This window comes from Schistocerca cancellata, chromosome 3 (assembly GCF_023864275.1).
Source record: "Schistocerca cancellata isolate TAMUIC-IGC-003103 chromosome 3, iqSchCanc2.1, whole genome shotgun sequence".
NCBI classification, from domain to species: Eukaryota; Metazoa; Arthropoda; class Insecta; order Orthoptera; family Acrididae; genus Schistocerca; species Schistocerca cancellata.
In genome coordinates, this window is record NC_064628.1 from 527,158,327 (window position 1) to 527,170,751 (window position 12,425).

At 37.2% G+C, this 12,425-nt stretch overlaps 1 protein-coding gene across 2 annotated transcripts in view; it reads left to right on the forward strand.

The window, feature by feature from the left end:
* The window catches only part of LOC126175358 (1-phosphatidylinositol 3-phosphate 5-kinase), a 418,246-nt gene that overhangs the window by 262,247 nt on the left and 143,574 nt on the right, over positions 1-12,425 (forward strand). For both annotated transcript variants that reach the window (XM_049922107.1, XM_049922108.1), the window contains exons 20-21: positions 1,650-1,826; positions 9,534-9,713. In XM_049922107.1, the coding sequence (XP_049778064.1) occupies positions 1,650-1,826; positions 9,534-9,713 (357 nt within the window). The remainder of the gene's footprint in view (positions 1-1,649; positions 1,827-9,533; positions 9,714-12,425) is intronic.

Consider the following 12,425-nt stretch of genomic DNA (forward strand, 5'->3'; position numbering starts at 1 on the left):
TTTAACAAGTACATGTTAAGAAATATGTTCTATATGTTGAAGGATTATTTAGATCACACAGAGTAAGGGTTTGGTAAAAAAGTAAGCAAATAAATAAATAATGATAACAATAATAAAACATCACCATTCCACATGATATTTTCACACAACATTTTTTCCTTCTGTTTTTTCCTTTTCTGTGAAAACTTACTCCCAAACTTATGCAATGTATAGTACTAACACCTTATCCTCTTTCTGAGCTCAACATCTCACTTGTTATAGAGGGGTGCTGACTCAGTTTTTCAGGCTAGCAAATGGGAAGTTGTGGTGCACAAAATGGCCCTGACATAAGCTGATATTGTAGTTAGTGTTATGGAACAATGTGTATATAATGTGTGCTGTGGCTGGGAGTGAGAAATGAACGAACATTGTAGAATTAGCCTTTCATCATTATTAATTAACTTATTTGTAAAATGGTATTATACACCATGGGTAAACTGGATGAGGTAGCACTCTTTTAAACAGGTGGCCATTTCTTTGGGCTGGCCGCGGTGGTCTAGCGTTTCTAGGCGTTCAGTCCGGAACCGCGCGCCTGTTGCGGTCGCAGGTTCGAATCCTGCCTCGGGCATGGATGTGTGTGATGTCCTTAGGCTAGTTAGGTTTAAGTAGTTCTAGGGGACTGATGACCACAGCTGTTAAGTCCCATTTAGCTACCCTAACTTAGGGTTTCCGTGGTTGCCCTAAATTACTTCAGGCAAATGCCAGGGTGTTCCTACTATAAGGCAATTGCAGACTACCTTTAACATCCTTATCATTCTGAATCTGTACAGCTGTATATGTGAATTACTATACTTTTGTTGTTCTTAAATTGCAATACTAAGACACATCCAGTATCCTTCTAAAAGAGATCTACAGATAAATAAAACTACTACCGCTACAGGAACTGTTGAAGCTCCAGAACAAAACTACATTTGCAGTGCAGATGTTGTCAGGTGTAGGTGATATGAAAATAAAAAAACTAGCTTGCTTTTGTTCCATAATGTCATATGGGATTTTATTATTTTTTTATCATGTTTGTGGTAAATTGTAAAGCCGTTTTAAAGTTTCCCATGACAAAAGCGTGTAATACAAATTATTTGTGTTGTGAAAACAACAGCTCAGTTCATATGTCTGAATATCAAGAGCTCAGATGGAAACCCAGTTATAAGCAAAGAAGGGAAAGCAGAAAGGTGGAAGGAGTATATAGAGGGTCTATACAAGGGCGATGTACTTGAGGACAATATTATGGAAATGGAAGAGTATGTAGATGAAGATGAAATGGGAGATACGATACTGCATGAAGAGTTTGACAGAGCACTGAAAGACCTGAGTCGAAACAAGGCCTCGGGAGTAGACAACATTCCATTAGAACTACTGACAGCCTTGGGAGAGCCAGCCCTGACAAAACTCTACCATCTGGTGAGCAAGATGTATGAGACAGGCAAAATACCCTCAGACTTCAAGAAGAATATAATAATTCCAATCCCAAAGAAAGCAGGTGTTGACAGATGTGAAAATTACCGAACTATCAGGCTGCAAAATACTAACGTGAATTCTTTTGTAATGTATCCTTCTTATTTATGGAAAAAAAAAACGAGATTACACTTTACTGATGTATTGTTTTGATTCAGATGTTCATCAACTGATGTGGCACATTGACGATTGTGTCGTGCAGCTGAAACGACACATTTGGGATGTTGTAACAGCCTGGAATGCACGTCTTACTGAACTTCTGGCTGCAACAAGACGTCAACGGAAGAGTGGAGGCATCAGTTCAAGTAGTCTTTCTCTTGACATTGAAGAGGCAAGTGTTAACCTTCTTATTAAACTGATATTGTTGTTATCATTTGAGCTGTAAGTTAGTTCTAGTCCATTTTGCTGTTTTACAGCTACAGTCCAGTTCTAAAATTTTTGTCTAACATTTCTGTCAATGACTTCTTGACAACAAGGACTTAGAACTTGCCATATTTTGGTTGCATGCTGTCAAGAATTGGAAGAATCCTCAAGAGAGACAACATCAAGTGTGTTTTTTGTTCACCAGCAAAATTGAGGAATTTGTTGTGTTCAGTCAAAGACAATCTTGTCCTTAGGTGCTGTATACAAGATTCCATACCATGGGGAAATCTCATATTGAGCAAACCTTGCAAGAACGTTGCATTGAACACCATTGTGAAACACATGTGGGGCAACCTTATAAATAAGTGGTAGTGAAGTATTCCCTGGACACAGTGCATTGCATATTTTATGAGAAGACTGAAGTTTTCTCCTCAGCATCATCTTTCTGGAATTATGTTCTTAAGGAGGCCATACATACCGCTTTTCAGTTAAGCACTGTCTGGAATCCAGCACTAGCTGCCATTAAATTAAAACAGATGAAATAAAAACTTCTAAGTCATAATTCGACACAGCAGACTGCTGTGATTTAATTGAGCTTTTAACTACAGGAACATCTGGCAACACAGTCTCTGCCCACAGTGCACATGTGGAGGCCTTTCTGTGGCTCTGTCAGGGGACACTATGAGTGCTGCTTTCTTCCAACTGCGAGTATCTTCCCATGCACACAAATTACCTGCTCCTGGCCTGATAAAATTTGATGCTGCCACACAATTATCATTACTTGCGTCTTGTAGCAGTGGCAACAGCATCTCCCATCACCTGAAGTCGAACAGTTGCATCAATGAAATATTATGGGATTTTCACAATAAGATCTGGCAGCAAACCCGAGAAGAGTATTTGCAAGAATTAGAACTAGCTGCATTCAGACCTCATAATTTGGAATGAGCTATAGAAGAAGAGGGATGATATATCATGATGTAAAGAAGTAAAAAAGGCTGTGATAAAGACAAAAGTATAACACTAATGGATAGAGAACTAGTATACACACTGAGCAGTGGGAAAGCAAGATACACTACAGTTATTATTTGTAAACTATAAAATACAATGACATTGTCCTGTAGAACATCACACTGTCGCATCTTAAGGTAAACTTTACTATATGCCATCTGTGCCCTGCACTTGTTCATGATATAGGACAGATGTTACCACAGTATGTCCATGTCAAGTTGGAGGCAGCCAGTGAGTGGACAGCATGTGATAGCTTATGAACAGCTGTTCTACAGCACATTTGCACATTTTATGTTCTAATATTGTTTAAGATTTCATCTGAAATATGAACATTGGTTGTGATGACAAAATTATACTAAGTACTCATGTTATACAGATTACTTTGTCTGCTATTCTGGCTTTTTTTCCAGGCACTTCTTTTATTTATATAAATGTCACTTTTGCATTGTGCGGAAGCACTGTTAATGATTTCATCTCATTGTGGTGACAGACTGATCTGTAGTGTAAACTAAGGTCTAGTATAGATTTGAAGGTGAAAGTTTGGTTGTGACTTGGAAAATCCAGTGAATGTGAATACCAAGTCTAGATTTTGGTGAGAAACTGATACTTAGCGCAGCTGATGTCTAGGTTAGTTAGGAAAGTGACAAGTTGGTTGAGAGTTGCCAAAGTCAGTGAATGTGAATCTGTAAATGTAGATTGTGGTGATAAACTTATCTGTAGCATAGTGTGAGGTGTAGCTTAGGTTGAATGGTGATGTTTTGTTGTGAGTTGAGTTGGCAAAGCTGACATGTGTGAAAGTGAAGTATCAGAGGTGGTGACAAACTGATTTATAGTGTAACCAGAGGGTCATGTTAACCTGGAAGCAGACACTTTCATTTTTCCAGTATTTTCTGTTTGTTTGTGTCCAGAGTCCTGCAGCATATGAGTCACAATAAAAATATTTATCACATGTTTGTGTGTATTTGCCCCTACAAATGATGTGTTTTTCTCTGTAACACTAAGTACATCAATGTCAATGTGGTGGTGCAACAACCACTTCTCATTGACGACACCCTGTGCTACTCAGAGAGCAGCTTCATAGTAAAGCCACCAGAGGGCAGCTGCTCCAGGCAATCCAGGACGTTCATCAGTGTGCACATCATAGAAGATGCACATATGTGGTACTATCTTCTTCTACCAAAGCTGCAAGGGCAGCCACTCAAAAATTTGTAGCCCCATGCCATGGCCAGTTTACTTTGAAGCAGTGGCCCTCAGAGCCATAATCTTTCCAGTGTGCAACCGAAGATCACCACTGACATCATTCATGACTTCGCAGCTCTGGCAATTGCCTGACCACTTGGATCTGTGATGACATTCTGATTGGCTCCCTGAAGAGTCACATATAACAGGTGTAGGTGAAATAAAGTTAATTGTTGGATGTTTTTACCAGCCATTCAATTCTGCTGTGGCAGTTCCAGAGTCATTCAAAGGAAGTGTAAAGCCAATAGTGTGTAAATACCCAGATCAGGCAATACTAATTGGAGGCGACTTTAACCTACTGAGTATAAACTAGGATGTCTATGAGTTCATTGTGGAGGGCACAGACAGACAGTCATGTGAAATACTTTTGAACACATTTTCTGAAAACTGTCTTGAGTAGTTAGCTTGGCAGCCCACACACTGTGGAAATATCTTAGACCTTGTAGCTACAAATAGGCCGGATCTTATCAACAATGTCTGTGTAGATATGGGGATTAGCAATCATGATGTCATTATAGCAACTATTATTACGAAAGTTAATAAATCAGACAAGAAGAGTAGGAGAGCATTTCTGCTTGAAAGAGCAGATAAGCATTTATTAGTGTCTCATTTAGTGAACTGGCATCACTTAGTTCCAGTAAGATGGCTGTAGAGGAATTATGAGCAAACTTTAAACAGATTGTAAATTGTGGTCTGGAGAGTCATGTACCTATTAAGTGGATAAAGATTGAAAAGACCCACTATGGTTTATAAACAAGATTCAGAGGCTGCTAAGGACGCAGAGGCTGTTGCACAACCGAAGGTTAGTAGATATTTGTGCGTCTGTGGAAAGATCTATGTGTGAAACATACAACTACTACCACCATCACACCTTAACAAAAGATATGGCAGCGAACCATTCAGTCTGGTGTGGCAGTTGAAGATAGCAAAACAAAAGCCGAAGTTTTAAATTTGATGTTCAAGAAATCATTCACATGGGAGAATCGTACAAACATACGATCATTTGACCATAAACTCCCATATGGAAAACATAATAGAAAGCATCCCTGATGTAGAGAAACAACTGAAAGATTTGAATGTAAATAAATCACCAGGTCCAAATGGAATACCAGTTCGATTTTACAAAGAACACTCTACGGCATTGTCCCCTTACCTAGTTTGCATTTATCATGTATCTCTCACCCAGCACAAAGTCCCAGGCACTGCAAAAAAGTGCAGGTGACTCCGTTATAAGAAGGGTAAAAGAATCGACCCACAAAATTACAGACCAATATCCCTAACTTCTGTTTGCTGCAGAAGTCTTGAACATATTCTCAGTTCGAATATAATAAACTTTCTTCATACTGAGAAGCTTATGTCCATGAATCAGCATGGTTTTAAAAAGCATCACTTGTGTGAAACTCAGCTTTCCCTTTTCACTGTTTCACATGATACACTGTGAACTATGGATGAAGGGCAACAGGCAGAATCCATATTTCTAAATTTCCAGAAAGCATTTGACACAGTGCCTTGTTGTAGGCTGTTAATGAAAATATGAGTATATGGAATAAGTTCACAGATATGTGAGTGGCTCGAAGACTTTTTATTTCATAGAACCCAGTATGTTGTCCTCGATAGTGAGTGTTCATCAGAGACAAGGGTATCACCAGGAGTGCCCCAGGGAAGTGCAACAGGACCACTGTTGTTCTCTATATACATAAATGATTTAGTGGACAGAGTGGCCAGCAATATGCGGTTGTTTGCTGATGATGCTGTGGTGTATGGTAAGGTGTCAAAGTTGAATGACTGAAGGAAGATACAAGATGACTTACACAACATTTCCATTTGGTGTAATCAATGGCAGGTGGCCCTAAATGTGGAAAAATGTAAGTTAATGCAGATGAGTAGGAGGATCAAACCTTTAATGTTTGCATACAGTAGTACTAGTGTCCTGCTCGACACAGTCAAATCATTTAAATATATGGGCATAACGTTGAAAAACGATATGATATGGAACAAGCATATGAGAACTGTGATAGGGAAGATGTATGGTTGACTTCGGTTTATTGGGAGAATTCTAGGAAAGTGGTTCACCGGTAAAGGAGACCGCATATAGGAATCTGGTGTGGGCCATTCTTGAGTACTGCTCGAGTGTTTGGTATCTATACCAGCTCAGATTAAAGAAAGACATCGAAGCAATTCAGAGGTGGGCTGCTAGATTTTTTACTAGTAGGTTCGAACAACATGTAAGTGTTACGGAGATACTTCAGGAACTCAAATGGGAATCTCTGGAGGGAAGGTGACATTCTTTTTGAGAAATACTACTGAGAAAATTTGGAGAACTGGCATTTGAAGCTGATTGTTGAATGAGTCTACTGCCACTGCACGTAAGGACCACGAAGATAAGATACGAGAAATTAGGGATCATGTGGAAGCATATAGACAGAAGTTAGACAGTCGTTTTTCCCTCACTCTATTTGCGAGTGGAACAGGAAAGGAAATGACTAGTAATGGTACAGGGTACCATTCACCATACCGTGGCTTGCGGAGTATCTATGTAGATGTAGATGTAGAGTGGTAATTGGTGACTATCCATACTTTATCCAGGCTGTAGAAATTCTGTTTTGGAATTCAAAATATTTTTTTACTTGCTCAGCAGGAGTTAATTTCATATTCAAAAGGGACTAATACAGCCAAGTTTCATAGCAAAATTTAAAAGTTATTTTTCAAAAGAGTGCTTTTTTGGTTAAGTTTAAGTCAAGAAGAAACCTTATGGTGTGTAATTCATTAGTGCACTTCTCCAGTGAACGTAAGCCACATTTCTGTTGTAATAAAATTAATTTATGTACATGAGAATGTGTCGGTTGTCAGACAGTGATTAAATATGTTAAGTGCTACCTTATTCTCTATGTTGGTTATTTTTGGTGTATCGGAGGTAGCAGTTACTGTTTTGTTAAATAACTTAATATTATTCCTGTGATGAAGACAAAAACATTGTTACATTATGGCTATACATATCAGATGTTCCACCATCAAATTTTTCCATGACCGCTCAAAACAGATTTCACCAACATGCACTATGAAGTTTGAGCATAAACAGCTCATTCTAAAGTTGTACAAAATCTTGTGCTACCTTTGATACAGATGCATCTTGTGTAACAATTAGTATTTAAATATATATTACCCAATGAAACACATGAAAGTATGAAGCAATTATTACATTGCACTTATATCAAGGAGACACAAGATCAGTTGTCATTCTACCCCATGCTGCTTTTGGTTGTCTGCAGTTTTCTGTAATCATTGCAGACTGGTTTCTTTTAGTGTAATGTTCATTTCCAGAGCTATAAGAAACAGTTGTATTAAGATATGCATGATATGTAAAAGACATGAGAATTTACATTCAAATCAGTACAGCTTTCATCAAGGGCACTTTTGCACGACAGTTCATACAATAAGTGCATATATTGTTTACTTTAATTCATGTGTGATAATTCCATAATGAGATTTTTACTCTGCAGCAGTGTGTGCACTGATATGAAACTTCCTGGCAGATTAAAACTGTGTGCTGGGTTGAGACTCGAACTCAGGACCTTTGCCTTTCGCAGGCAAGTGCTCTACCAACTGTGCTACCCAGGCACAACTCATAAGTTCGAGTCTCGGACCAGCACACAGTTTTAATCTGCCAGGAAGTCACATGTGATGAATTTGTGATTAAATGACTTGTAGCATCTGCCTGCAATCTCATTGTTTATATCCAGTAAAAAGTAATGTATAATGTGCTTTGTTTGTGAAATGATGATACATGGGTGAAATTCATTTCATTATGTTACTTTAATTCAGGTTAAAGTAAGTGTTCCATCAGGGACAATATGGAATGTTATGTTTCAGTGGTGTTTACATATCAGAAGAAAGATAATATCCAGTTTCTATTCAAAATCATGTTAATTAAGTTTAAAGAATGACATAGTCAGCAGTTAATAGATATTCACAAGAGATTTCATGTTTCAGACCTCATCCAGTTATGTACCATAAAAATGGGTTAAATTTGGTCACTTTTAAAGGTTTTTTTTATGAATTTTAATGTGAATATGAAAACTAAATGTTGTGATTGAATTAGAGACCATTTACCTCATAGTGATGTGAAAACATAACTGTAGCATTTTGTTTGCTGTATAAAATTTTTAGCTGTGGTGAAAGTTTCCTAGGAAATGGGGTAACTCTGGTCAGCAATAAAATATTATGAAAAGATGAAGTTACACCCACCTGCATTAGCATTGGCCACTTAAAATGAACATTATAAGATCACAATAACTTTCTCTAACTGGCTTGGACTAAAAGTTGTATTGGGAAATTAAATACACAAATAATTTTATTATTCAGTGAATTGAAAAGTAAGCTGAAACAACATCATAGCCTATAGGTTAAATACAGTTCTTTTTATTGGAAGACATTCTTGAAAAGATATGTCATGATATTGATGAGTTTCAGAATATAAATTTCTAATTAAAAATTAAGAAAATTAACAGACCTCCGCAGAAAGGATGCGAGGACACTGGGTGTTTCCTGTACGAATTTCTTTCATTTTGTCCTGTAGAAGGTGCAGAGTATATTTTGGAGGCCTATTGTAATGATATTTTCCTTTTCAAAATCTCTTCTAATGCATTTTTTAAATCAATTTGGTTGTAACTACAATATGCATACCCTCCTACTTTTCATAGGTACTTTCGGCTTGGCCAACGGTACTCTGAAAATTCACATTGCTGATCTTAAAACTAACTCAGCCAAACTGCACATGCCACGTACTTGAAGAGAAGCTATAATAAATACATAATTTTAAAATGTACGAGGTTTTTTAGAAGTAAATATGTCAGTAACTCAAATGTTAATTTGATCTCCATTATACATTACTGGACATGCGCCTACCGGCCAGCATGTACACAACCATGAACTATTACCTCCCTTTCATGTGAGAACTGACTCATTCATCATCTTATTGGGAGACCTGATTAATCCCATTTCCAGCACTGTTCAACTTGACATATTTTCCCACATATAAAGCTCTTTCAGAGAGGAAAGTATATTCAGTAGAAGCATAACTTTAGATTTGTAGTCTCTTATGTACCCATACAGACACCAACACGCGTAACTTCTGAATTAGACTGAAATTGAATATTTGGCACTTGGTTTCTCTCTGTGTTATGTGGTATGCTCTTTTTAAAACAGGGTAAAGATGGATTCCATGTACAATGGAAATCAGTTAAAAAAATGATTATACTTTAATTGTGTCAGATAATTAATAAAGTTACTTGTAATAATAGGTTGTGGTTTATTCCCCTTTGCATAAGGGACTGTATTAAAATCTGTGAACGCAACGCATTGTTGTCATTTGGAATGTCAGTTTGTTCTTTACTGTGATGTGGTGTACACATTGCATTGTTTGTTACAGGCAGTGCCACAGGATATTAATGATACAGAGACATGTGAAGGATCCACCAGTCCTTGCTCAGAAGGCCAGGAAGTTGAATGTCTCTCGTCTCCAAGTATGCAAGGGGGCTCTGACATTATTGATGAAGATCTGGCTGAAGATAACTACAATTTGCCTCCAGATACAGTTGTTGGAACTGTGGACGGTAATTTTGATACAAATACTTGTCAGAATTTGTTGCAATAAATAATGTGGGAGCAGGATTTGATTTTGCGGCAAGGAGATAACTCTCTTTTGAGAACAAGTTTATCTCTTGTGATGTTTTATATTTACCAAATTTTGAAGATTATAATGGTTTTATTTCATGAGGTTGCAGGTTTGGTAATTATTCTTATTAGTGGCAGATAACTTGTAAAAAATTAATTTTCAATTTTTTTATATTGCTATGGCATAAACTGCTGCATTAAATATTTTACAACTGCATTACATTTTGCTCAACTTAGCTAAATACCAAGTCTCATTACTTTTATAATAACCTTCTCCTATCAAAAGGAAAATAATTAACAATAAATTATTGTTAAAAATGCAGCATCTGTGGCTCATCATGCAGCTTGTCCTCTTATTATCTATGGCCTGCTCAGCAGACGCAACAGCGGCCAGTCTGTGCTTCACAGCAAACAAACCACAATTGACTGTGATGCTCGCTGACTCTCACAAAATAAAATGAAATAAAGTGTAAAACAAGAACCAGAACCTTTTGATAGAAAAAATAAAGGTGTTACATACTAGTCCAGTAAAAAAAGAACTTCCTCGTAAAGAATCAGCATGGGCCAAGGACAAGCCCCTCATGAGAAACACAGATGTTTGCTTGGAAATATCACATGTGAACATGTAGATTCCCCTTCCTAGGTATCCAAAATAGCATTAAACACTTTACCACAGTCAGAGCAGACAACACAAGTAGAATCTGCTTGTATATACATACTCTCAGGCCATCCATGTGATGCATGGTGGGGGGGAGGGGGGGGGGGGGGGAAATGCCTTGTGATGACATATTAGTACCTTGTAAAGGTACACCAGTCTGGTGTGACAGTAGAAGACAGCAAAAGGAAAGCTAAAGTTTTAAATTTCACATTTAAGAAACCATTTGTTTAGGAGCATCTTACAAATATACCGTAGTTTGACTGCAGCACAAACTCCCGTATGGAGCATGTACACAGGAATTCCTTGGCATTGAAAATCAGCTGCCATAGCTGAAGACAAATGAGCCATCAGGTCCAAAAGGAATCCAAATTCAGTTTTACAGGGATCACTCTTTGGCACTAGCCTCATTTTCAGGTTGCATTTATTGTGAATTTCTTGGTCTGTGGAATTTCTTAAGTGGATGGAAAAAAGTGCAGGTGACCACTGTATATAAGAAGGGTAAAAGAACAGACCCCAAAATTAGAGACTAATGTCCTTATTGTTGCTTTGTTGTAGAATTATTGAGAATATTCTAAGTTTGAATATAACAGAATGTCCAAAACTGTCCAAATTTGTTACTTTTGAATACATTGCGGTAGTGAACAATGATAATTGTGTTACAAATATGTACTATCTAAAACAGTCTTGATTACAATTTATTTATTACGGTGACTGGTTTCGACCACTATTGTGGTCATCTTCAGACCAATGAGTAAGAGCCTCTTTCTGGTGGCAAATCACTACTCAAATTGTGACCACAGTAGTGGTTGAAACCGGCCACCGTAATAAATAAATTGTGATCAAGACTGTTTTTGATAGTAAATATGTCCAAATGTGGTCTAATATATATAAGGATCCTAACTGGTACAAAGTCTGTAGCACTCTGAAGTGCCTTCCATGGAATAATATAATACATAAAATATGTTCCTAAATGTCACATTTAAAATATAGGTGAAGATATTAATATTATTAAAAATTTAAAAGAACTTTAAAACCTCCAAAAGTATCTTCTCCTCCTTCCATTTGATGATAGTAGAGCCAGTAGCGCTTGAAGGTGCCCTCTGTGAGTTTAAATAATTTATGCATAAAAATTCTAAGTATAACACATCAAACATAAATTGGGAGTTTAATATCAGTAAAAACATCGAAAGACAACTTTATAAAATTCCCTAAATGTCTTCTCTTCCTCTTATATATCAGCCACAGAGTTTCTACTGTGCCAGACCAAACACTGTGCCACACTGAAGTTTCCTCTGTCATGTCTAATTTGCTGCTGCTAGTGTGCTGTGGGCTGCCACAGCTGATGTTTTCTAAAGCTTCTTATGCCTTCCTATACTAAGGCTATAACATGTCTGAAAAAATGATAGTTACTATGCATGCAGTCACTTTCCTCATTAAGGAGTTTCTCTAGATCTTTCATTTGGTGTATATAAATTTCCATTTTCTTCAGAACATTAAAATAAAAACTTCTTGGAGCTCTGTGTAGCACTTCCATTTGCTCACTTGTTATGCTAAATTCATGCGTGCTGTCTTTTTGCAAGGGCTCCAAATACTGTCTTATCACTGTTACTAGAGTGTTCCAGGTACTGGATTTTAAAATTTCATCTCATCTGTCCTATGCAGTTCCTATCACACTCTGCACATTTAATTTTGTACATCATAGAGTTGCTGTAGTTACTTTGCTTTGTTGTATTTGGTCTGTGCTTTAATCCATGCGCCATTTTTCCCTCATTTTGAAATGTCACAGTGATGTTGGTTGTTTTGTTGTTGTTGTTGTTTTTTTTTGTTTTTTTTTTTTTAGAACTTTGCAATTCTCTCTGGCACATACCCTTTGTATGTCAAAATGACGAATTTCTTCTTAACTCCAAACTTGTTACTTTCTCGTTTATACTGAGAAACTTGTTTTTAATTTTAATAAACATGTGCATGGTGTCTTGTGTCCTATATTCATTAG